General features: G+C 46.0%; 1 protein-coding gene across 5 annotated transcripts in view; it reads right to left on the reverse strand.

The window, feature by feature from the left end:
- The window catches only part of SLC2A8 (solute carrier family 2 member 8), a 128,343-nt gene that overhangs the window by 44,255 nt on the left and 59,011 nt on the right, over positions 1 to 25,077 (reverse strand). For all 5 annotated transcript variants that reach the window (XM_029611870.1, XM_029611867.1, XM_029611868.1 and 2 more), the window contains 2 exons: positions 13,326 to 13,537; positions 2,779 to 2,928 (listed from right to left, as the gene is read on the reverse strand). In XM_029611870.1, the coding sequence (XP_029467730.1) occupies positions 2,779 to 2,928; positions 13,326 to 13,537 (362 nt within the window). The remainder of the gene's footprint in view (positions 1 to 2,778; positions 2,929 to 13,325; positions 13,538 to 25,077) is intronic.

The raw sequence follows: 25,077 nt of genomic DNA on the forward strand, positions 1-25,077 counted from the left end.
TTAATTGTTTAAGTCTTTTTTTTTTTTTTTTCTCCTTTATCTTTTGGTCATCAATGTTACAACGTTATCATTAAATTTTGAACTTATGTACACTGTTCCAAGTTTCATAACCTTGTTCTATGTAATGCCTTTTGGCAATTTTCATGTTCTGTTTCAATGTAAACCGATGTGATCTTTATTTCATATAGGAACACCGGTATATAAAAATCTAAAAATAAATAAATAAATAAATATGTGGAGGCAGGAAAGCCATTACCCCTTCAGGTTAAAAGCTCATTCCACTAGGGCTCAGGTAGTCTCATGGGCAGAAGCTAGACTACTGTCTCTCATCGACATCTGCCAAACTGCAACATGGTCCTCCTTGCACACCTTTTCCAAGTTCTATCGCCTGGATGTTCAGGCCCAGGAGGATGCAGCCTTTGCAAGGGCGGGTTAACCGGACCGTGGGCAGCCTCCCGCTCGATTGGGAGTAGCTTTTGTACATCCCATTGGTCCTGAGTCCATCTGGCTACACACTAGGAAATGGAGAAATTACTTATCTGATAATTTCATTTTCTTTAGTGTAGACAGATAGACTTGGCATCCCACCCATGGCTTCTCAAGAACAGTGCCAAGGATTCGCCCGTGGAGTGAATATAGATTTTAAGAGATAACGGGTAAACAGTCATCCAGTCCCTAGATCAGGGCATCTATAATCTTACTGGGGTTCAGTGTTTATGTTTGGCTCAGTACAGTTACGGTTATCCGTTTTTAATCAAGTTTTCAATCAAGTTTTTTCGATAGTATGGCCACAGTGGCTTTTGAAGAGAATACTGAAGGGCTGTCATTGCAGGGATATCTAGGGTGACATCAGATTTGAAACCTGACTCCGTTCTCCATCTGCTGGCAAAGGAGCATAAATGCATTGGTACTGAGTCCATCTGTCTATACTAAGGAAAACAAAATTAGCAGATAAGTAATTTCTCCAATTTGATTCAATTGGAAAAGGTCCTTCAACAATAGTACTTACACTGCAAAAACACTGATAAACCCTGACTTTTGGTACCCCCAAAGAACCCCTAATTAGCTGGAAAATAAACACAAATTTATAATTTATAGACACTTAAAATCAGAAGCCCTATTTACAATTTGATAAATGATATTTCTATGAATATGAAATTAGATGTGCTACCCATTGTTTCTATATGAGCTTTTTTTGCTTTACTAATAAAAAAAAATAAACAGAATCTTGTGAATAAATGCAAATATCTTAAATTGGACTGATATACAGCCAACCAGCATAACTCTTTAAGCTTTGGTGTAATACTATGATGGATACATGTACATAGCTCTCTGCTTCAACGGCAGGGGAGCAAGACTGATACTTCACTTTCAATGCACAGCCAGCATGGCTCTCTGCTTCAATGGCAGGGGGGAATGAATAATGGTGGATCTATATTCAGGCAACAATCAACAAGGACTGAATTACATAGTCCGGATAAACAGATAAGCATGTGTGTAGCTTGCTTATTGCGGTGGTTAATACCCCTAACTAATTAAGCTATTTCATTTAGATGCAATTCCAACACTGCTCTCTACATTAATGGCGGGGGTGGAAGGGAAATAGAATAAAAAAGGTTACTAAGAGCCAAGAGAAACAAATATGTGAGAAAAAACAAAAGTGCGAAAGCTTGCTGGGCAGATTGGATGGGCCGTTTGGTCTTCTTCTGCCGTCATTTCTATGTTTCTATCGGGCCGATACAGTAAAAATGCGGGAGAGCAGGCCATTCTCCTGTGCGTGCGATTCTGTATTTAAATGAGGCCCGGCGGTAAAAACAGGCAAAAGGAGGCGCTAGGGACACTAGCGCGTCCCTAGCGCCTCCTTTTGGACCGGCGGCTGTCAGCGGGTTTGACAGCAAACGCTCAATTTTGCCGGCGTCGCTTCTCAAGCCCGCTGACAGCCACAGGCTCGGAAACCAGACGCCGGCAAAATTGAGTGTCCGGTTTTTGACCCGACAGCTGCGGGCAGACTTCAAATTTTTTTTTTTTTTTTTTTTTTTTTACTTTTTTTACCCTTCAGGACCTCAGACTTAATATCGCCATGATATTAAGTCGGAGGGTGCACAGAAAAGTGCCCGAAGAAATTAGCGCCTACCTTTGGGTAGGCGCTAATTTCTGAAAGCAAAATTGCGGCTTGGCTGCACATTTTGTTTTCTGAATCACGTGGGAATACCTAATAGGGCCATCAACATCCATTTGCATGTTGCAGGCGCTATTAGGTTCGGGGGATTGGACGCGCATTTTTGGCCCCTTACTGAATAAGGGGTATTGCTAGTGCGTCGAAAACGCACGTCCAATGGCGGGTTAACAGTGCGCTCCATTGGAGCGCACTGTACTCTATCGGCCCGTATGTAAATAAAAATGTAAACATTCCTAGATGGGGAAGCAGGGGTGAACTCCACCAGATAAAATGAGCTTTCAGTTTTAACCAGTGAATGGGGATAGCAGGCTTATATTTACTTAAAATGTTTTATAAGCTGCTTGTTTTGAACTACAATTCTATTTCTTGCTGGGTAGATTTAAGCAAATTTTCTGCCACAACCTAACCAGCTAAAGATGTGCTTTACTTGGGGCGGTTGGGCCATTTTGAAAATCAGTCACAAGGGCCATACACTAGGTCAAAGAATTGGGTTCATTTTCCTTACCCTATGACACCAGTGAATACCCCAGAGTATTTATAATTACTGAAAACTAGTTAGTAGCAGTTTAAAATAATAATAAAAAAACCACTCTCTCTACCTTGAAGTTAGCTTCTTCGAAGACCGTGTCTGCATAAAACATGATGGCATTAATTCCCGTCAACTGCTGGAAAAACATCAGCAGCGTGCCAATGAGAAACGGCTTATAAACAGCTGGATTCTTCAGTTCTGCGATACTGAACCTACCTCCCTACAGAAAAGAATGGAAAGACCTCTTCAATCTTATTAATGCTGCAAAGAACAATAATAATGAGATGCAAAAAATACATGTTTTAGACAGCAAAGCTTAGACTGATATTTTTGCAGCCCTGTTTCAAGATGATTCTGTACACATTTTGTCCTAACTTGCATGACAATAAATGTCTTAAATTTAGGGATTAGTAATTTGATTGTATTTTAAATCTCCTGCTAGTGTATTTTATCATTTTATATATAATTTCCTCCAGTGCTATGATAATATCTATGTTTTGTTGTAACCCTAGGGCTATGCATAGGCAGGTCAGAAATAGATTTAAGCAAAACCATAAATGGGGTAATAAGAGCCATTTCATGCTGACCCTTCTCAAAGTCAGCCTTTAGAATCCTTAAATATAAAAATGTGAGTATAATAAAAGGGCCCCAGGTCATCAGCGATGAGAAAACGAACTCTCTAACAAACAATTACTATGATAATTTTTATGAAGGAACACAAACTGTGCCTGGATCAGTGAAGGGAGTGCTGGGGCCAGGCCACTGGGGAGGCTGCAGCTGTGGTTGGTGTGGCAGAGTGTGCAGCAGATTGTGCTAGGATCAGGCTGGTGAGGGTACTGCTCACAGTGCATTGGGGCGAGTTTACAGAAAGATGTCAGTGTGCATAAGGGCTGGGCTGGTTTAGGGTGAAGGGCATGCTGGGTTTGGGCTGTTGAAGGGGGATCACAGTGTAGCGATGTTCATTTGGGAAACATGGGTCAGCGTGCTGGGCTTATCAAGGGGAGGTCTGATCAGGTTGCTGGATCGGGGCAGGGGGGAGACAGAGTGTTGGGATTGGCGTCAGTGTGCTAGGATCGATCTAGAGGCAGTATATGCTTGGGTTGGGGGAAAAAGGGACACAATGTGCTATGCCTATATTTCTGAGGAGGTAAGGGAGTGCCAGGGTCGAGATGGAGAGGGTGGTCAGTGTATGCTGGGGAAGGGAGGGACATCGTGTACTGGAGTCAATGGGCAAGGCCAGTGTGGAGGGCAAGGAGTGCTGGGGTTGTGTCAATGAGGGGAGTGGGGGTCAGAGTGTCCTGGATTTGGCATGCGGGGAAAGGGGTGTTTCAGAGTGTCTGGGACCAGGCCGGGAAGGAGAGAAAGGGAAACGAAGGCCTAATGACTGCCAGCACTGTCAAAAGGTGAGGTAAAAGGCTATTTTAGCCAAAAGCACTTTTTTCAAAAATTGGAAAAAGGATCCATCTGAGGAAAACAGGAAAAAGAATAAGCATTGGCAAGTTAAATGTAAAACACTGATAAGGCAGGCTAAAAGAATTTGAAAAGAAGCTGGCCTTAGAGGCAAAAACTCATAACCTTTTAAAATATATTTGAAGCAGGAAGCCTGTGAGGGAGTTGATTGGACCGTTAGATTAGCAAAGGATTAAAAGGGGCATTTAGGAAAGATAAAAGCCATGGGAGAAAGACTGAATAAATTCTTTGCTTCGGGTGTTTACTGAAGAGGATGGGGGAGAAATACCTGTGCTAGAAACTGTATTCAATGGTGATGATTCAAGAGAAATTTTACAAATCACAGTTAAGCTGGAAGATGTAATAAGGCAGATTGACAAACAAAGAGTAGCAAAATTGTCCAGGTCAAAGGGCAAACACCCCAGAATTCTGAAATAACTCAAAAATGAAACTGCAGATTTATTACTGGCAATTTGTAACCTATCATTTGGTTGTGTCCCTTATACCTGAAGACTGGAAGTTGGTCACTATAACCCTGATCTTTATTTAAAAAAAAAAAAAAAAAAAGGCTCCGGAATGATCTGGGAAAATATAGCTTGGCAAGTCTGATTTCAGTGTCAGGAAAAATCTAAGAACAAGATCACATAACATATGAACATATAGAGAGACATGGTTTAAATGGGACACAGCCACCATGGATTTACACAAGGGAAATCCTGTCTCCCAATCTGCTACAATTTTTTTTTTAAGGAGTTAACTAATGGATGATGGTGAGCTGGTGGATGTAGTGTATTTGGATTTTCAGAAGGTGTTTGACAAAGTCCTTCATGAGAGACTCCTGAGAAAATTAAAAAGTCATGGGTCTAGAAGGCAACATCCTACTGTGGAATGTAAAATGATTAAAAAACAGGAAACAGTAGGACTAAAGGGTCAGTTTCTCAATGGAGAAAGGTAAAGAGTGAAGAGCCTCAGGGATCTATACTGGGACTGGTATTTAATATGTTTAGAAATAATCTGGAAAGGGAAACAATTAATGCAGTTATCAAATTTACAAAAGTCACAAAATCATTCCGAGTTGTTCAAAGACCCGAAGACTAGGAATTTAAATGGCAGACGAAATTTAATGTGGACATATGCAAAGTGATGTACATGGGGAAAGGTAACCCACACTCTAGTTACACGATATTAGGTTCCATATTAGGAATTATCACCCAGGAAAAGGACCTGGGCATCTTAGTGGATAATACTCTGTTTAGTGTGCAGAGGTGGTCAAAAAAAGCAAACAGAACATTAGGAATTATTAGGGAAGGAATGGAGAAAAAGATGGCAAAAGTCATAATGGCTCTGTATCGCTCCATGGTGAGGCCACACCTGGAGTACTGTGGGCAGTTCTGGTCACCACATCTCAAAAAATATATAGTTTAACTGGAAAAGGTACAAAGAAGGGTGATCAAAATGATAAAGGGAATCAAATAGCTCCCCTACAAAGAAAGGCTAAAGAGGTTAGGGCTCTTCAGCTTGGAGAAGAGACAACTGAGGAGGGATATGATAGAGGTCTAATGAGTGTAACTGAACAAGTAAAATCTAAAGCAGTTATTTCTTCTTTCAAAAAAATACAAACACACTCCATGAAGTTAGTAAGTAGCACATTCAAAACAAACTGAAGAAAATGTTTTTACTCAATGCACAATTAAGTTCTGAAATTGCCAGAGGATGTGATTTAAGGTAGTTAGTTTAGCTGGGTTAAAAAAAGGTTTAGACAAGTTTCTGGAGACGTTCTTAAAGGAAAATTGGTTCTTACCTAATTTTCATTCCTTGAGTCCCATAGATCAGTCCAGACGCATGGGTTTTTCTCTCCTACCAGTAGATGGAGACAGAAGAAAAGCTTTATAGTCACTGCACTACTCAAGTTAGTGTGCCACCTGCAGTCCCTCAGTATGCTCTGTACTCCAGCGGGCTATGGTTGCTCGCAAGGCTGCTTACCCTTGCTTCATCCCGCTGTGAAGGATGAATAGATGGTCCATCTTGCTTACGGATTCCGACCTTTCCAGGTAGCAGATTAGGAGTCTGCCGATGTTGGAATGGCGTAGACTTTGAGCCTCTTCCGAATTCTTATGCTCATCTGGCGATGGTAGCGAGATGGTTTGGTTGAGATGGAAGTGAGACACCACTTTGGGGAGGAACGACGGAACTGTGCGTAACTGGATGGTTCCCGGGGTGAGTCTGAGGAACGGCTCTCAGCAGGACAGTGCTTGTAGCTCGGATATACGACGGGCCGAACAGACTGCCAGCAGGAAGGCTGTCTTCAATGTTAATAGTCAAAGAGACATGCTGCAGAGAGGTCTGAATGAGGTTCCTGCTAGGAAATCTAGGACCAGGCTGAGGTTCCAAAGAGGCACCGGCCACTTTAGGGGTGGTCGGATTTGCTTGACTCCTTTCAGAAAGCGGGAGACATCCGGGTGAGAGGCTATGGTGCCGCTCTTACTCTTGGTTCCATAGCATGACAATGCAGCCACTTGTACCTTGATGGAGTTAAGAGACAAACCCTTCTGTAGGCAGTTCTGCAGAAATTCCAAAATCGCAGGAATTTTGACTGAGCGTGGTATGATGCTGCGGTCCTCGCACCAGGCTTCGAATACTCTCCAAATCCTTATGTATGTTAGGGATGTGAAGAACTAGCATGCTCGGAGTAGGGTGTCAATTACTGCCCCTGAGTATCCGCTCTTCCTCAGGCGAGTCCTCTCAATGGCCAGACCGTAAGAGAGAATAGAGCTGGATCCTCATGGAGGATCGGTCCCCTGTTGGAGCAGGTCTCTGTGTGGAGATAGCGGAAGGGGGTTCCCTGTCAGCAGTCTTCGCATGTCTGCATACCACAGTCTTCTTGGCCAGTCCGGGGCCACTAGAAGTACTGGTCCCCTGTGGTGTTCTATCTTATGGATGATTGCGCCCAATAGGGGCCACGGCGGGAAGGCGTATAACAGAGCCTCCTGTAGCCAGGTCTGTACCAGGGTATCGATTCCCTGGGACTGGGGTTCCTGCCTGCAGCTGAAGAAACTGGGCACTTGGGCATTGGACCAGTTTGCCAGGAGGTCCATGATTGGTGTTCCCCAATGGCTTACTATCAATTGGAATGCTGTGGTCGACAGCCTCCATTCTCCTGGGTCTAGATTTTCTCTGCTGAGGTAATCCGCAGCAACGTGGTCTTTCCCGGTGATGTGGACGGCCGAGATCTCTTGAAGATTTGCTTCTACCCATGACATCAGGTCTATTTCCAGAGACACCTGTTGGCTTCTGGTTCCTCCCTGATGGTTGATGTAGGCCACTGTTGTGGCGTTGTCTGACATTACTCTGACTGACTTGTCTCGGAGTCTGTGACCGAACCGTAGGCAGGCTAGTCTGACTGCCCAGGCTTCTAGGCGATTGATGTTACATCCAGACTCTTCTTTGTTCCATTGCCCTTGGGCGGTTAGCTCCTGGCAGTGTGCTCCCCATCCTCATAGGCTGGCATCCATGGTGAGCAGGATCCAGGTTGGTGAGGATAGTCTCGTTCCCTGGCTCAGATGGCCTTCTTGTAGCCACCATCGTAGTTGGGCCCGAACTCTGTCCGGGAGCTGAAGACGTACGGTGTAGTTCTGGGACAGTGGATTCCATCGTGATAGAAGTGAGCATTGTAGGGGTCTCATGTGAACTCATGCCCATGGCACTACTTCCAGTGTGGATGCCATGAGGCCGAGGACCTGTAGGTAATCCCATGCTGTGGGGCGAAGTTCGCTCAACAGGGTTGGTAACTGGGTCAGTTTTGATCTCCTTGTCTGTGTCAGGATGACCTTGTCTTGTTTGGTGTCTAACCAGACTCGCAAGTATTCTAGAGATTGGGAGGGCAGCAGGCAGCTCTTGTTTGTGTTGACCACCCACCCAAGGCTCTCCAGTAGAGTTTTGACTCTGTTGATTGCCTGGTGGCTTTCCTCTGGGGATTTTGCCCTGATCAGCCAATCGTCTAGATAAGGGTGCATGCGGATTCCTTCCTTCCTCAATGTTGCTGCCACCACCACTATGATCTTGGTGAACGACCGGGGTTGCAGTGGCTAACCCAAATGGTAGTGCCCGGAACTGGCAGTGACTGTCCAGGATCGAGAAGCATAGAAAACGCTGATGGCTCTTGATGGATCGGAATGTGTAGGTAGGCTTCCGACAGATCCAGGGATGTAAGGAACTCGCCCGGTTGTATCGCCCTTATTACAGAGTGTAGGGTTTCCATGCAGAAGCGAGGAATCTTCAGGTGACGGTTGACCGCCTTGAGGTCCAGGATGGGCCTGAACGTTCCTTCTTTCTTGGGGACGATAAAATAGATGGAATAATGTCCAGTATTTATTTGTTGTGGAGGCACCGGTGTTATAACCTCTAAGGCTAGCAATCTGGTCAGTGTAGCTTCCACTGCCATCCTCTTGGAAGGGTCATGGCAGGGGGATGCCACAAACTTGTCCGGAGGGAGGTGGTGGAAATCCAGGTAATATCCCTCTCGAATGATGGATAGGACCCCACTTGTCCGAAGTTCTCTCAACCCATCTTTGGTAGAATAGGGCAAGTCTGCCCCCTATTGCTTCTTCCTTTGGATGGGTCGGCTGATTTTCATTGTGGGGTGCGGCTGGGGCCTGGGCCCGAGCTGGCTTCCCTTTTGTTGTGCTTGTTCCGAAAGGACTGGCTTCGGTCTGCAGGGCAGGACGCTTCATATGTGCTTCTATATGGGTTGAAGCGCTGTGATCCTCTGCCCCTGGTGGTTCGGGGGAAGGATCGCTAGTTTCTCTTATTCCTGTCCTCCGGTAGCCGCGGCAGTGGGGACTCGTCCCATTTGTTGGCTAGTTTCTCTACTTGTCTTCCGAACAGGAGTGTTCCCTTCAAAGGCATCCTTGTGAGTCTCATTTTGGAGGATGCATCGGCCGACCAGTTTCGGAGCCAGAGATGTCTTCTGGCTGCCACGGCGGATGACACTTCTCTAGCTGCGGTACGCACCAGATCAGAAGCGGCGTCCGCGAGGAATGATACTTCTGGTTCCAGGACTTCCCCAGGAGTGTTGTTCCTGGTCTGTGATAAGCAAGCACGTGTCACCATGGCACAGCAGGCCGCGATCTGTAAAGATATAGTGGAGACATCAAAGGACTATTTGAGGATAAATTTCAGACGTCTGTCTTGAGCATCCTTGAGTGCTGCTCCTCCCTCCACCGGGATAGTAGTGCGCTTCAAGACCGTGCAAGACCATGGCATCCACTTTCGGACATGCCAGGAGATCTTTGGCGGCTGAGTCCAGAGGGTACATGGCTGCCAGAGCCCACCCCCCATTTGAACGTAGTTTCCGGGGCATCCCATTCCAGGTCAGTTAGTTGCTGGACGGCTTGTAATAGCGGGAAATGGCAGGAGGTCTGACGGAGTCCCTCTAGTAGGGGGTTCGTCTTAGGTTCCCCTCGAGGCACTTGTGCCCAGGATAGCAAGCTCTTTTAAGCTGTGTTTGACCAGGTCTGGAAGCTCGTCCTTGGTGAAGAAGCGTCTCATGGTTCGGTGGGGCTCTTACCCGGAGGGAGTTCCCCTTCCTCCAGGGGTTCTGAATCCTCCTCTGAGTTGTCTGTGTCCCCGAAGGTGGGGCTTCTGGGTGGTGGGATCACTTTCCTGGGCATAGAGGGTCCCGGGATGTTGAGCCGTGGTGGAGCCTGTGGCCGCATTATAGGAGGCCCTGGTTGCATGTGGACGAAGATATGCAGACCTTTGAAGAATTCCACCCAGGAGATAGATGCTGGGTCTAGACTAAGGGGCGCTGTGTCCCTGGGGAGCCCCGTTTGAGGGGGGGGGGGGTCCTGCTGTGCAATGCTAGGTCCGGCGTACTGCTCAAGAGGCTGGAACCCGGTACCAACTGGGAAGGGCCATGAGTTGGATCCCCTAGAGCCTCTTCGCACTGTATACACAGGGCCGTGGCCTCCTCATGCTGTGCAGCTCTAATGTGGCATGCTGGGCAAAGGCCCTGAGCCTTGAGTTTCTTTTCCAGTGGTACCATGGCTTGTGTGCATAAAATACAGTTGTGCGCGTAGGTTTGGTGCAAGCTCAGGGAGATGTGCGTGCTGTTGTGTGCACAGATCAAAGTTATGCACCCGGCACAGTAAGCGTGTGGCTATGTGCGTCGCTTGTGTGCACAAGGTATTTGTGCGCACGGCTCGCCTCTGTGCGCACGGATTGGAACAGTGGACAGGGCGGCGAACAGATCAAAATGGTGACCGCAACTACGCGGACAATATGGCGACGACCTCAGAGGGTCTCCATGTGGGAGGACCCTCGGATCTGACCGGGGTCTAGCCCTGCTAGGGCAGATCAATCCAGTGGCATTGGTGCCGGCTGGCGACCTGTGCAACTCCGAGCTTCGGAGACTTTTAAATAGATTTCTACCTTACCTTGTCTCGGTGCTTCCAGTCTCGTTCCGGGCGATCTCCGGCTGCGGGGGGAGAGGGAAAATACCTTCACCGCCACGTTCGAAGTTGCACCCGCTGCCTCTCAGCCTCACCCGATGTAGGGGCTAGGTCCCAGCCGAGGGTCGGCCACCAAACAGAGGCTTACCTCTGAGGGATCGCGCAAATCACTTCGGAAATTCTCAACTGGGTTAGAGACCCAATGGGTGTCACCGCAGGAGAGTGGGGCTCATCTGTAGAGGTAAGAATCCTTCTTATTTTGGTTTTCTTTGGTAAAATTACTCTAACGCTGTGCTAGCGTGCATAGAGTCCCTAACTGCTATGGAGACGGAAAATACTGAAGAGCTGCACTTCCTGCAGGGGTATATGTACTAGGGCTGACGTCAGATTGAAATCTGATCCATCTCCAACTGCTATCAGGAGTACAATATGCCCATTGGTCCTGAGTCCATCTGCTACACGCTAGGAAAATGAATATTTCTCCACTCTCAACAACCTGTCAAATTCTAATAGATGCAATGAATGCCCTTGGCTTCTCTCTCTTGACAAATCAACCTACACACAAAGCGGGTCATATGTTAGACACGATCTTTACAAATCAAGCCTCTTTGTATAATTCCACGTTAAAATACCAACAGGTTCCTTGGTCAGAACACTCATTAGAACTGTACTTCAGGCTTTATTATTCACCAATTTAGATTATTGCAATTCCTTATATCTTGGTCTTCCACATTCATCACTTAGGCCACTGCAAGTACTGCAAAATTCCGCCGCTAGAATCCTCTCCGGTACTAATAAAAGAGATCACATCACCCCCGTTCTTTTAGCACTACACTGGTTACCTACTGAGCTCAGAATTAATTCAAAACCTTATGCTTGATACATAAAGCAATTTATGCAGAACACTTTGACTGGATGAACACAGTTATACGCATACACACCCCGCAACGAAACTTGCGTTCAGCCAATAAAGGTCTTCTTTCAATTCCATCTGTCACCATCGCCAAACTTACCTCTGTCAGGGAAAGAGCTGTTTCATTAGCTGGTCCAAAACTTTGGAATAATGTTACCTGTGGAATTAAGACTTCAGAAGGATTTGAAAGCGTTTAAGAAAGCACTAAAAACTTGGCTCTTTGCACAAGCATTTGAATTAGATGTTAGCCAGTAATCTTCATATTTTTATATTTTTATGCTTTCTTATTTAAATTGTTTTTTATGCTTTAGTGTGATTATTTTATTCTTCTGATATTCATTTTATGATTTGATTTATTTATATAATTTTATGAGTTTTTAAAGTAATATTTAATTTGTTTACTTTTTTTTATTATATTTATCATTGTTTTAGTTATAAAGAAACTGTAAACCTTTGTGAAGGTAAATACCATACATCGGTATTGAAAATCAAGCAAATAAATAAATAAATAAATCAGGGGGCTGGTCCTCCATGGCACTTAGTACCCATGGGAAATTTTTTTCTTTTTTTTTTTTTAATCAAAAGCTCCAGACTGCAGGTTTTCTACCTCTATCATCTGCTGAAAAATACTGAGAGACTGCTGGTGGTACACTAACAAGCAGCACAGTGTCAGTAAAGCTTTTCTTCTCTGTCACCATCTACTGGTAGGGGAGAAAAACCCATGCGTCTGGATTGATCTAGGAGATGATATGTAAACTATTATCCAAGTAGGCTTAGAGAATAGCCTCTAATCACTGGCAAGAGCAGCATGGGATCTTGTTAGGTACTTGTGATTTGTTTTGGCCACTGTTGGAATATGAATCTGGACGTGATGGGCCCCTGGTCTGACCCAGTATGGCAAATTGAGTTCTTAAGGGAGTGCTGAGGTGTGGCTGGGGAGAGAGGTCATAGTATGTTGGGTACAGACTAAGATGGGAAAGAAGTACTGGAGTAAAGTTGAGGAAATTGGGACTGCTGGGTTTGGACTGTTGAGGAAGACAAATAGAGGCCTCTGGGGAATTTCAATGGATTTCATCTAGTATGTAATTGCCTTTGCACTGTCTGTCCATACTCTGTTTCCCCTGCAGCCACAAGAAAATGCTTTCAACCAATAGTGTACATACTGAGACACCAGCATCAACGCAAGGCTGGACAGGATTGAATGGAATGAGACTTTATGCAATGGATGATATGGAGAAACCGTGCTGCTAGAGCAGCTGCAAATTTGCTCCACCATAACCTGACTGTGAGTCACATCAGGACAGACTACTGGTGACTTCCTGGAGTCTAAGGGGAAACTTAGTTCTCTGCAAATGTTCAGGCTATGGGAGGAGAAACTCAGTTCCCTACATACTTGTATGTTCTGCGAGTTGCAATTAGTAACTTTTATAATGTTTTTCAGAGGGTTCACTTTGATTGCTCAGCAGCCTTTATAGCCCTCCATAACTGGACATCTTCAATACCTAATGCAAGATCAGAGAACAGGGCTGGAAGAGACCACAAGGAGTCTCCTAGTCCTTCCTCTCCCTCCAGGCATAAACAACTATTTAGATAATCTGAGACAAATGTTTGTCTAAGCTGCTCTTAAAAACCTATAGTAATGGAGATCCTACTCTCCCCCTAGTGCCAAAACAACTAGCATCTGTGCTCAACTACCCTCATAGTTAGAAGGTTATTCCTAATGTCTATCCTAAGTCTCCTCAGCTGGAATTTAAACACAAAACTTCTTGTCTTTTCCTCAGTGGAGTGCTTAAAGCCAAATATCACCTGCTCCTCAGCACGTGCTTCAATCTGGCAGCACTCCCACTCATGGTCCACCTCTGGCCCTCGCAGAAACTCCAGGGCATTCAATGCTTCAGAGCGCTCATTCCGACTTAGCAAGAACCGTGGGCTTTCAGGCATAAAGCCCATCATCACCAGCATAATAAAAGGGGGCACACAGCAGAGCAAGGCCAGCCAACGCCATTCAAGTACCATTCCTAGACCGAGCAGGAAGGTAAAAGTACAGTGAGAGATTGGTTTCACACACAAAACGCCACCCACTCCCAGGCTAGCTAGGGCAGTACTCAGTTCTTCATTAGGCATTCTGGTTTCACTCCACACTAGGAATAAACTAGGACCATTTTTTTGTTGTGTTCCACTGAATATTGTAGATTTCAAAACTGGGTATGGATTACTTCCACAACAAAGGCATTATTTGATAAAGAGACAGGCCAGATCAAAGACCTGAAACTTCTGATCATTCAATTGATACTTCTAAGTCTCTAGTGTTCACTTTTTTCCTGGACCATTATGGTTACTAGAACTCTATTACAATGCCACATTCTTTGATGGTAACCAGTAAAAAGGGAATAACTTTAAGACAAAATTAACTCCAAGTCAAACTATAAACTGACATTCCAATATCTGAATATTTTCAGGTTTGTGGGGCATAGTAAATTAACTTGGAAGGGGCATAAATCATATAAATAATAAATCCCACCCATGTTCCTGATATTCACCCATGGAACAGAACTGAGTAGATCAAATCTAGAAACTGGACAATCCAGTGGGAGCACAGGGGAGAGGATCACCTTGCTGGTGGCTGAAGAGAATCGGTAAGTACTGCTTTGGGAAATTTCAGAACTTAAAACGTTTTTGGGAGAAGTAAACTGTAGGGGTATATTCTTTAGTGAGTGCATGTGTTTTAAATAGCTAAACAGGAAACAGGCAAAAAGCTAAGAGTTTTGTGTGTGTTGTCTTTCCCATCCTCCCACCCACCCCCTAGCTCATTCTTTGCTTTATAGGCAGGAGACACTTTCACATTAAAAATCAATCAGCCTTAAAACACAGAATGGCCCCAGGCCTTATCAAGAGTTTAATCATGTCAATGGAGGTCACTATACCAATAAATTTGAAGGACTAATTGTACACATTCCTACTCCCGTAGCAATCTAAACATAACTAGGAACTGAACAAAATTAAAATGAAAGCAGCAGTCCAGCTGCAAGAAGGGGACCTTCAGTCTTTTGCACTGAGTGTCACATGTATGATTTTTTTTTTTACCCGCTGGTGAGAGGCTGTATGTGTGTACCTGGTGCAAAGATCTCCTGTCTCTCAGAAAACGAGTCCGATCTCTGGAGGCTGCAGTGGCAGTCATGAAGGAGCTGAGGCTGACAAAGGGGTATATATAGAGATGAGACCTTCTGGAACATAGTAGCCAAGTCCCAACTCCAGTCTGGCAGCCTTGGTGGAAGGTGGTCTCCTGGTCAGAAAGCATCAAGCTGATGCAGCAGGAAATGATCCTGTAGCAAGGACCTGCTCTCCAGATGATGCACTGTCCTCTCGCACTGAGAATGTGTCTCTCAGGGCTACTGCCCAAGAGGGAAGGATTAGGATGGCTGTCATAGTTGATTTAATTATTAGGAATGTAGATAGCTGGGTGGCTGGTATGCGTGAGGATCTTCTGATAACATGCCTACCTGGTGGACCTCTCGCATCACCTAGACAGGATTTTACACAGTGCTGGGAAGGAGCCAGCTGTTATGGTACATGTGGGCACTAACAACATAGGAAACTGTGGGAGGGAGGTTTTGGAAGCCAAATTTAGGCTCTTAGGTAGAAATATGAAACCCAGGACCTCCAGGGCAACATTATCTTAAATGCTCCCTGTTCCACATGCAGGTCCCCAGAGACAGGCAGAGCTCCGGAGTCTCAATGTGTGGATGAGAAGATGGTGCAAGGAAGAGGGATTCAGTTTTGTAAGGAACTGGGGAACCTTTTGAGGAAGGGGGAGTCTTTTCCAAAGGGATGGGCTCCACCTTAAGCAGGGTGGAACCAGGCTGCTGGCACTAACCTTTAAAAAGGAGATTGTTCTAGTTTAAAAGCTGCTCTAAGGGGAAAGCAGACAGTCACTCAGCAACACATGGTTCGGAGAGAGGTATCTTCGAAGATACTAATGAAGCATTAGTATAGGGCATCCCAATAGAGAGGTTCCAATAAAAAGTAAAAGATTGCAAATTATCCCTGTCAACTGAAAAGTAGGCTGTTAATACAAACAAAAAATACTATGAAATGCTTGCATGCTAATTCCTGAAGTCTAAGAAGTAAGATGGAAGAGTTAGCGTGCATAGCAATAAATGATGAGATAAGTTAATTGGCATCTCAAACACATGGTGGAAGAAGGATAACCAATGGGATAGTGTTATACCAGGGTACAAATTATATTGCAATGATAGAGAGGAGCAACTTAGTGGAGAGGTGGTGCTTTATGTCCGGGATGGCAGAGAGTCCAACAGGATAAAGATCCTGCAAGAGATTAAATGCACAATCAAATCTATGGATAGAAATCCCTTGTGTGCTGGGGAAGAGTATAGCGATAGGAGTATATTTAACAGTTTTATATACCGAAGTTCTGGTAAAGTATATAACCATCCACCTGGCCAAAATGATGAGATGGACGATGAAATACTAAGAGAAATTAGGGAAGCTAACCAAATTGGTAGTGCAGTAATAGGAGATTTCAATTACCCAACTTTAGACTGGGTAAATGTAACATCAGAACATGCTAAAGAGATAAAGTTACTGGAAGGAATAAATGACAGTTTTATGGAGCAATTGGTTCAGGAATCAACAGGAGTCTGAGCTGGTGTGTCGTGTGCTCCCGGGCTCTCCCGCTGCTCTTCCTTCCCTGCTGCCGTTGCCGCCGGGCTATCAGCACGTTCAAGCCCAGTGGGAACGGCAGCGATGCTAGAAGAAGCTGTGGCACCCGCGGCTGGCCTTTCCTTCTTGCCGCCACCCCCCCCCCCCCCCGTGACCCGGAACAGGAAGTGATACACAGTGCGGTGCGCGGGAAGGAGAAAGGCCATGCCGCGTGGAAAAGTAGCAGCGGCGGCAGCAGCATCGGCCCCCGAGCAATCGAAGCAGCCGGTAATCGGGAAAGGAGACAGCAGCATGAGCCTCCCGCGGCCGATAGGATTCTTCTTTCTTGGCCTGTGGGGGCTGGAGGAGGCGGCTGCTGCAGCTACCATATGTGCTCGGGGGGGGAGGGGGGAGGAAGTGAGTGAGAGAAAGAGAGAAGCAGCCAGCCAGCCTGTGTGTCAGTGAGATAATGTATTTGATTGAGAGCATGTGTGCGATTAAGAGAAACTGGTCAGAGAGCTGATGTGTGTGTATATGTGAGAGACAATGAAAGTGACTGCTCAGGGAGATGACTGATGTGCATGTGAGTGAGAGACATTAGTCAGGGAGGTGACTGATGTGTGGGTGTGAGAGAGAAAAAGCATGGGAGTAAGAAACCTTGTGGTGTGGGGGTGTGTGTGAAAGAAAGCATAGGGGTGAGAAGAATGATTTTGTGAGAGAGAGCATGGGAGTGGGAAGCCTGTGTGTGTGCATGTATGAGAAAGACTGGTGTGTGAGAGAAAGAGACTGGTGTGTGAATGTGAGAGAAAGAATGTGATTCAGGGAATGAGAAGCCTGTGCATGTGAAGAGTGAGCATGGAAGTGAGAAACCTGGGTGTGTGTAAGCACAGCATGGGAGTGAGAAGCCTGTATATCTGAAAGAGAACATGGGAGTGGGAAGCATGTGTGTGGGTATGCATGAGAGAAATCAGGTGACTGGTGTGTGTGTGTGTGTGTGTGTGAGACAGAGAAAGAACGTGATTATGGGAATGAGAAGCCTGTGCATGTGGAGAGAACAAGCATAGGAGTGAGAGACTGGTCAGTGTGTGTGAGACAGAGAAAGTGATTATGAGAGTGAGAAGCCCGTATATGTAAGTAGAACATGGGAGTGGGAAGCCTGTGTGTGTGTATAGCATGAGAGAAACTGTTCAGGAAGGTGACTGGTGTGTGTGTCAAAGACTGTTTGGGAGAAACTGGTCATGGGGGCATGACTGGTATGGTGTGTGTGTGCGATAGACGTGGGCCCTAAGGAAGAGGACCATGAGTATAGAGCTTAGCCTCTACTGCTGCTTCTGCTGTGTGCTTCGGCCTGCATGGAAGAGGAGGAGGAGAGCTGTTGGAGGGGGTAAGTAAAGGTGGCTTTTTAAGTTTATTTTTCTTGATTGACTGCCATTTTAATTATTTAATATTATGTGATGTGCCTGCTTTTTTGAAATATTTTATTGGTGTTTGGAGAATTTTTAATAGTTTTTATGAGTTTTTAATTGTTGGATGTTATTCTGTTCATAGCTGTTTTGAAACATTTATTCTGCTTATTAGTATAGTTTTACAATTATTTCTATGTGGGGATCTATAGCTGCTTGCTAGTTCTGTTTTCCTAATAAGAGGTGTATTGGTTTTTAGGGCCTGATTTAATATTTGTAGTGTTGCCTTTTCATAGATAGGGTTGCTCCTGTTTGAGTGTATTCCATAATACAGGTGTAACTATGTGCAGATTAGTTTGTGTGCATTACTACAGATCCTAGGAGTATGTTAGGTCGGTTCTGTGTCTGTTACCAAGATGAGATATTTTACTAGCATGTAAGCGTTTATCAGTCTTATTTGTTGTGTTTTCTCAAGAGGACATGCATTGGTGGTAAACTGCTGTCTTTTCATAAGCAGGGCTATTGAGCCTGGAAGTAGAAGGAGTTTGAGTTGCTGTTACTGAGATGACACCAGAACCAGAATATCTTTTTTGTAGGGTGAGTTGAATGGGAAATGTCATAATTCTGCTTTACATCCATTATTGTGGGTCAGGGGGATTCCTGTGGATGCAAACTGTACTTTTACATCTAGCCCAGTGACGATCATGGGTCAGTGTGTTATGCATGTGAGAACCATCTGTCAGGTGTGTCCTGACAGAAAAAAGGTTGAGAACCACTGCCATAGAGGATGTAACTCATAATACAAACATTTTAAAATATATCTGAAGCAGAAAGCCTGTGAGGGAGTCTGTTGGACTGTTAGATGATAGAGGAGTTAAAGGGGCACTTAGGGAAGATAAAGCCATCATGGAAAGACTAAATGAATTCTTTGCTATTACAGAGTAGTAATTCACCTGGACCAGATGGTATATACCCCAGAGTTCTGAAAGAACTAAAAAATGAAATTTTAGACATATTACAAATAATTTGTAAGCTATCATTAAAATCACATGTTATACCTGAAGACTGGAAGGTAGCTAATCTAACCCCCGATATTTAAAAGGGGCTCCAGAATTCATCCTGGAAACTATAGACTGGTGAGCCTGACTTCAGTGCCAGGAAAAATCATGGAAACTGTTATAAAGAATAAAATCACAGAACATTTAGTTAGACATGGTTTAATGGGACACATCCAGCATGGATTTAGCCAAGGGAAGACTCACGTCACAAATCTGCTACATTTTTTTGAAGGGGTGAATAAACATGTGGACACAGGTGAACAGATAGATGTGGTATATTTGGATTTTCAGAAGGCATTTGACAAAGTCCTTCATGAGAAGCATCTAAAAAATCTAAAAAGTCATGGGATAGGAGGCAATGTCCTTTTGTGGATTGCAAACTGGTTAAAAGACAGGAAACAGTAGGATTAAATGGTCTGTTTTCACAGTGGAAAAAGGTAAACATTGGAGTGCCTCAGGGATCTGTACTTGGACCGGTGCTTTTTAATACAGCTATAAATGATCTGGAAAAGGGTATGATGAGTGAGGTGATCAAATTTGCAGATGACACAAAATTATGCAGAGTTGTTAAATCTTAAGTGGATTGTGATAACTTGCAGGAGGACCTTGTGAGACTGGAAGATTGGGTTTCCAAATGGCAGATAAAATTTAATGTGACAAGTGCAAGGTGATGCATATAGGGAAAAATAACCCTTGCTGTAGTTACTAGATGTTAGGTTTAAATTAGAAGTTACCACCCAAGAAAGAGATCTAGGCGTCAGTAGATATAGCAAAAGTTGCTTACCTGTAACAGGTGTTCTCACAGGACAGCAGGATGTTAGTCCTCATATATGGGTGACATCACAGAATGGAGCCCAATCACGGAATACTTTTGTCGAAGTTTCTAGAACTTTGACTGGCCCCTACTGGGCATGCCCAGCATGGCAGCCAGCAGGGGTCCCCCTTCAGTCTTGTTTAAAAGCTATAGGCAGTGCCAAAAAATAAAATAAGAAAACAAACTCAACACCGTGGGGTGGCGGGCGGGTTTCGTGAGGACTAACATCCTGCTGTCCTGTGAGAACACCTGTTACAGGTAAGCAACATTTGCTTTCTCACAGGATAAGCAGGATGGTAGTCCTCACATATGGGTGAGTTCCGAGCTGAGGATGTACGGACATGCACCAAATGTACCCAAGACGTGCAATAGGCACAACAATTGGGGTAGAATTTGGGGGAAGGCATCCTGAACCCCACCGGGCAGGCGGAAGGGTGTTGGTACGTCACGTCTTAGTAAGTTACGCAAGACAGACTGGCCGAAGATGGAATCTTATCTTCCGGCTTTGTCTAGGCAACAGTGGGCTGTAAAAGTATGGAGAGAACTCCAGGTGGCAGCCCTGCAAATGTCAGGAAGTGGCACAGATCGTAGGTGTGCTACTGAAGTCACCATGGCCCTCACACAATCTTGAAGTGGAATGCCTACTTGCTGACAGCAAAAGGAAATGCAATCCGCTAGCCAGGAGGAGAGAGTCTGCTTACCTACTGGCTGCCCCAATTTGTTAGGATGGACAGAGAAATAATTGAGTGCTCTTTCTGTGGGCAGCTGTACGGTCTAGGTAAAACGCTAGAGCCAGTTTGCAGTCAAGGGTATGCAGAGCCTGTTCTCCTGGATTGGAATGGGGCCTGGGAAAAAAGGTAGGTAGTATAATGGATTGATTGAGATGAAACTCTGATACTACCTTAGGCAAGATCTTAGGGTGAGTGCAAAGAACCGCCCAGTCCTGCAGGAGTTTAGTGTAAGGCGGATAGGTAACTAGAGCCTGTAATTCACTAACTCTGCGAGCGGAAGTGATTGCCAAGAGGAAAATCACCTTCCATGTGAGATAACGAAGTTCACAGGATTGGAGAGGCTCAAATGGTGGTTTCATGAGCCGACTCAAAACCAGGTTAAGGTCCCAAGAAGGGGCCGGAGGACGCAGTGGAGGCTTGAGGTGAAGCAAGCCCTTCAAGAAGCGTGTTACAAGGGATTGTACTGAGATCGGGACACCCCCGATAACTTTATGGAAGGCGGCTACCGCACTGACATGCATTCTGATGGAGGAAGTTTTAAGACCCGACTGACAAGTGCCAGAGGTAGTCTAGAAACTTTGGGATTGGACAGGTAAAGGGATCAAGGGCCTGAGAAGAGCACCATGACGTGAACCTGTTCCATTTGTAAGAATACGATTTTCTCGTGGAAGGCTTCCGTGAAGCAATCAAGACACGTGAGACTGGATCAGAAAGGTTAAGTAGCTGAAGGATTAACCTTTCAACATCCATGCCGTCAGGGACAGGGCTTGCAGACTGGGGTGGCGGAGGTACCCGTCATTTTGAGTGATTAGAAGCGGGTCTGTTCCCAGAGGAATGTGCCTGCGAATGGAGAGATCCTGAAATATTGGAAACCACACCTGGCGGGGCCAGTGGGGTGCTATCAGGATCATGGTTCCCTTGTCCTGACGTAACTTTACGAGAGTCTTCGAGAGAAGTGGAAGTGGAGGGAATGCATATAGGAGACAGATTACCCATGAGAGGGAGAATGCACCTCTCGGTGGATAATGTTGGCTGCGAGTGAGAGAGCAGAAACTGACTACTTTGTGATTCTGGGGTGACGCAAAGAGGTCTATTTGAGGATAACTCCATTTTTGGAAGATGGAGTTCGCTACCGAGGGCTTTAGAGACCACTCGTGGGGTTGGAAGGTGCGACTCAACTTGTCTGCCAACACGTTGTCCGTTAAGTAGGTGACCCTGAGGTACATCAAGTGGGAGAGGGCCTCCACCCAAATCTGTGCAGCTTCCTGACACAGAAGGTAGGATCCTGTGCCTCCCTGTTTGTTGATGTACCACATGGCCACCTGGTTGTCTGTCTGGATCAGGATGACTTGATTGGACAGGCGATCCTGAAATACTCTGAGAGCGTATCGAATTGCTCGTAGTTCCAGGAAATTTATCTGGAGACCAAGAACCTTGTGTCTGGAGATCGGCCACATGGGCTCCCCACCCAAAGTTGGAAGCATCGGTGGTTAGAGTTATGTGAGGGTTTGGCGCCTGAAATGGCGAGCCCTGTAGAAGATTGATTTGATTCCTTCCACCAGGCGAGAGGCAGACTGAGTGAGTCAGTGACGTGGACAATGGTCGACAGGGGCTGAAGGGATTGAGTCCATTGCGACCTTAGGGTCCACTGCATGACTCATGGCCAGGCGAGCCATTGGGGTGACCTGAACTGAGGACGCCATGTGTCCTAGGAGGATGAGAAAACGATGAGCAGTCGTCGAGCACTGAGGCTGCAGTTGATGCGCCAGAGACACGAGAGTGAGGGCTCGTTGTCAAGGCAGGAAAGCCTTTGCTTGCAAGGTGTCCAAGTCTGCCCCAATGAACAATAAGGTTTGAGATGGGACTAAACAGGATTTGTCGTAGTTGACTAGAAATCCGAGTGAAATTAGAGTGGTTAAGGTGAGATGTAGGGATGACAAAGTGGTTTGCGGAGTCGGAGCCCTGATTAACAAATCATCTAGATAGGGGTAGACGTGAACACCTTGAGTCCTGAGGAAGGCGGCAACAACGACGAGGCATTTTGTAAAGACTCTGGTGCAGACGCTAGGCCAAATGGAAGCACACGATACTGACAGTGCTTGGGGCCTACGAGAAACCTCAGGTATTTGCGATGAGATGGAGTTATCGCAATATGAGTGTATGTGTCCTGGAGGTCGAGAGAGCAGAGCCAGTCTTCTCTTTGTAGAAGAGGAAGAAGCGAGCCCAAGGTTACCATCTTGAACTCTTCTCTCTGAAGGTACTTGTTGAAGGCTCGTAGATCCAGAATTGGATGAATGCCTCCTGATCTTTTGGGTATTAGAAAGTACCGGGAATAGAACCAGAGACATTGCTTAGGGAATGGTACTGGTTCTATTGCTCTGGATTGGAGTAGGAGGGAGACGACCTGCTCCAGGAGCAATGAATGGTCAGATGATTTCCACACCATTAGAGGCGGGGAAATCTGGTGGGATGGAGAGAAAATTGAGATGATAGCCCTGAGCAATTATTGCTAGGACCCAGTGGTCCAAGGTGATTGATTGCCATATGTTGTTGAAATGGCATAACCGTCCTCCCACTGGTATGTGTGGTAATGGAATCTGGCTGCTGCTCTCTACGTGAGAATCAAAAGCCAGAAGCAGGGCCCGGCTGGGGGGCTGTCTGTGGCTTTTGTTTTCGGGTCTGACGAGACTGTGATTTGAGGAATGGTCTCGCAGAACGACATCTGGCTGCTGGCGGGTAGGACTTCTTTGGTCTGTAGAAAGACTTTTTAGAGTCCTTCCGGAAGGGCTGTTTGGAAGGATAATCCAAAGGTATCAGAGAGAGCTGTTTGAGAGTCTCATGATGGTCCTTTAATTCAGCCACTGTCTTTTGAATCTGCTCGCCAAAGAGATTGTCTCCTATACAGGGAAGGTCAGACAACCTGTCTTGGACTTCTGGTCGAAGGTCTGAAGACTTGAGCCAAGCCCATCGTCTCGCTGAAATAGCTGCTGCAGATACTCTGGTTGCAGTGTCGAAGATGTCATAACATGACCTGATCTCATGTTTCCTGCCTCCAAACCCTTATTAATTAGGGTGTGGAATTGTTCTGGATGTGACTGAGACATGGAGGTTGTCAACTCCTGCATCTTCTTAAAAATGACCCTGTCATATTGGGTCATATAGAGTTGGTAAGCGGAAATTCGGAGGATCAACATTGATCCTTGAAAGACTCGGCGACCAATGGTATCTAAAAACTTCTGTTCCTTGCCAGGGGGAAAGGAAGTGTGAGGTTTCAACCTTTTTGCTCTCTTTTGCGGAGATTCAACCACCACAGATTGGTGATTCAACTGAGGCTTTTGAAAGCCTGGACTGACTGCACCAAATAGGTACAGCCAGTTTTCCTGTAGACTGCTGCAATGGAGCCAGGATGTTCCCAGTTCTTCTTGAGGAAATGTAGAAGAATTTGGTGGATAGGGATGAGGTGATTTCCTTGGGTGCATCCAAGAATTGAAGCAACTCCATCATTTGATGTCTGTCGTCCTGTTCCGTTAATAATTGGAAGGGGACCAATTCAGACATTTCCTTCACAAAATTTATGAAAGAAAGGTCCTCTGGAGGAGAACGCCTTCTACTCTCAGTGTGTGAAGGAGGTGATGGCAAGTCATCATTGTCTGGTGAGGAATCATCAGTCCAGTTATCATAAGGGTCAGCCCCTGTCCCTCTAGGAACTGGAGATGGACGGGGGAGTTGGATACCTGAAGGTTCCGGTCTAGGCTCCGAAGGCATCGAAGGAATAACCGGAGGCACCGAAAGCAATGAAGGCCCTGGCGCAGGCATCGAGGGCATCGGTAGATGACTCGATGGCGCCGATGGAGGTATCGGCACCGATCTCGATGGCTGAGGCAGAACTCCTGATGGAGGAATGCGGAACGGTGTTTCTCCTCCCGATGATAAAGTAAGCGGGGAGGGCACCGGAGCCATCGGTGACCCAGGGTCCATCGGTGGAAAAGCGGCTGTAAGCGCTTCCATTCTCGATAGCAGCGGTGCCAAGGCTGCTGGAATCGGGTCAGTAGCTGGTTCTACTATCGGTACCAATATCGGTGCAGGGGGAACCTGCAGTCTGTGCATCACTTTGTTGATGGCCTCCTGAACCATCTGGTCCAGTTCTTCTCGGAAACTTAGAGCAAGCAGCCCCGGCTCCGGAACAGAAGGAGGCAGAGGCATAGCCGGAGGGACCACCGTTAAAGGCGGAATCGGGGCTCCCGATGCCCTGTCGGGCGAGGAGTGCCTCGGCGACCCGGTCGCCGAAAAGGTTGGTGCTTTTTCTGGACTGGGTTTCTTCGACAGCGGCTCGAACAATGGCAAGGTCGATGGTCCGAGACTTTCGATGCCGGTGGCGATGTTTCTTTTTACGATCCCCTCGGTCCTGAGGGGGAGAAGAGGGTGTCGAAGGCCGAGAAGTTGTTGATGCCGGACGGTCACCGATCGGTGGTCGATGCTGGCGAGACGTTGACGGTGCCAGTTCAGATGACGTCGATGCAATGGACGGAGTCGGGGTTTGAGCAGGGAAGAGAAGTCCCATCTTCTCCATTCTGGCCTTGCGACCTTTTGGTGTCATTAAGGCACATTTGGTGCAGGTCAAGACATCGTGCTCTCGTCCAAGACATTACACAGACCTTATGAGGGTCTGTAATGGACATAGTACGAGTACAGTCCGGACACCGACAGAACCCCGACGCCATGGCCATAGAAAAAAATCGAGCCGCGGTACGGTCGACAGCCAGTAGGCCGCGAGGGCCAAACTTGACGGTAATCGACGGAAAACAGGTAAAAACTTACCGGAGTACCGCGGACTGAAAAAGTTAACGGAGGGACCCCTGTGGGGCAATTTAACTTTTAATAATTCTGTGAGGA

Source organism: Rhinatrema bivittatum, chromosome 8, assembly GCF_901001135.1.
Source record: "Rhinatrema bivittatum chromosome 8, aRhiBiv1.1, whole genome shotgun sequence".
Lineage (NCBI taxonomy): Eukaryota > Metazoa > Chordata > Amphibia > Gymnophiona > Rhinatrematidae > Rhinatrema > Rhinatrema bivittatum.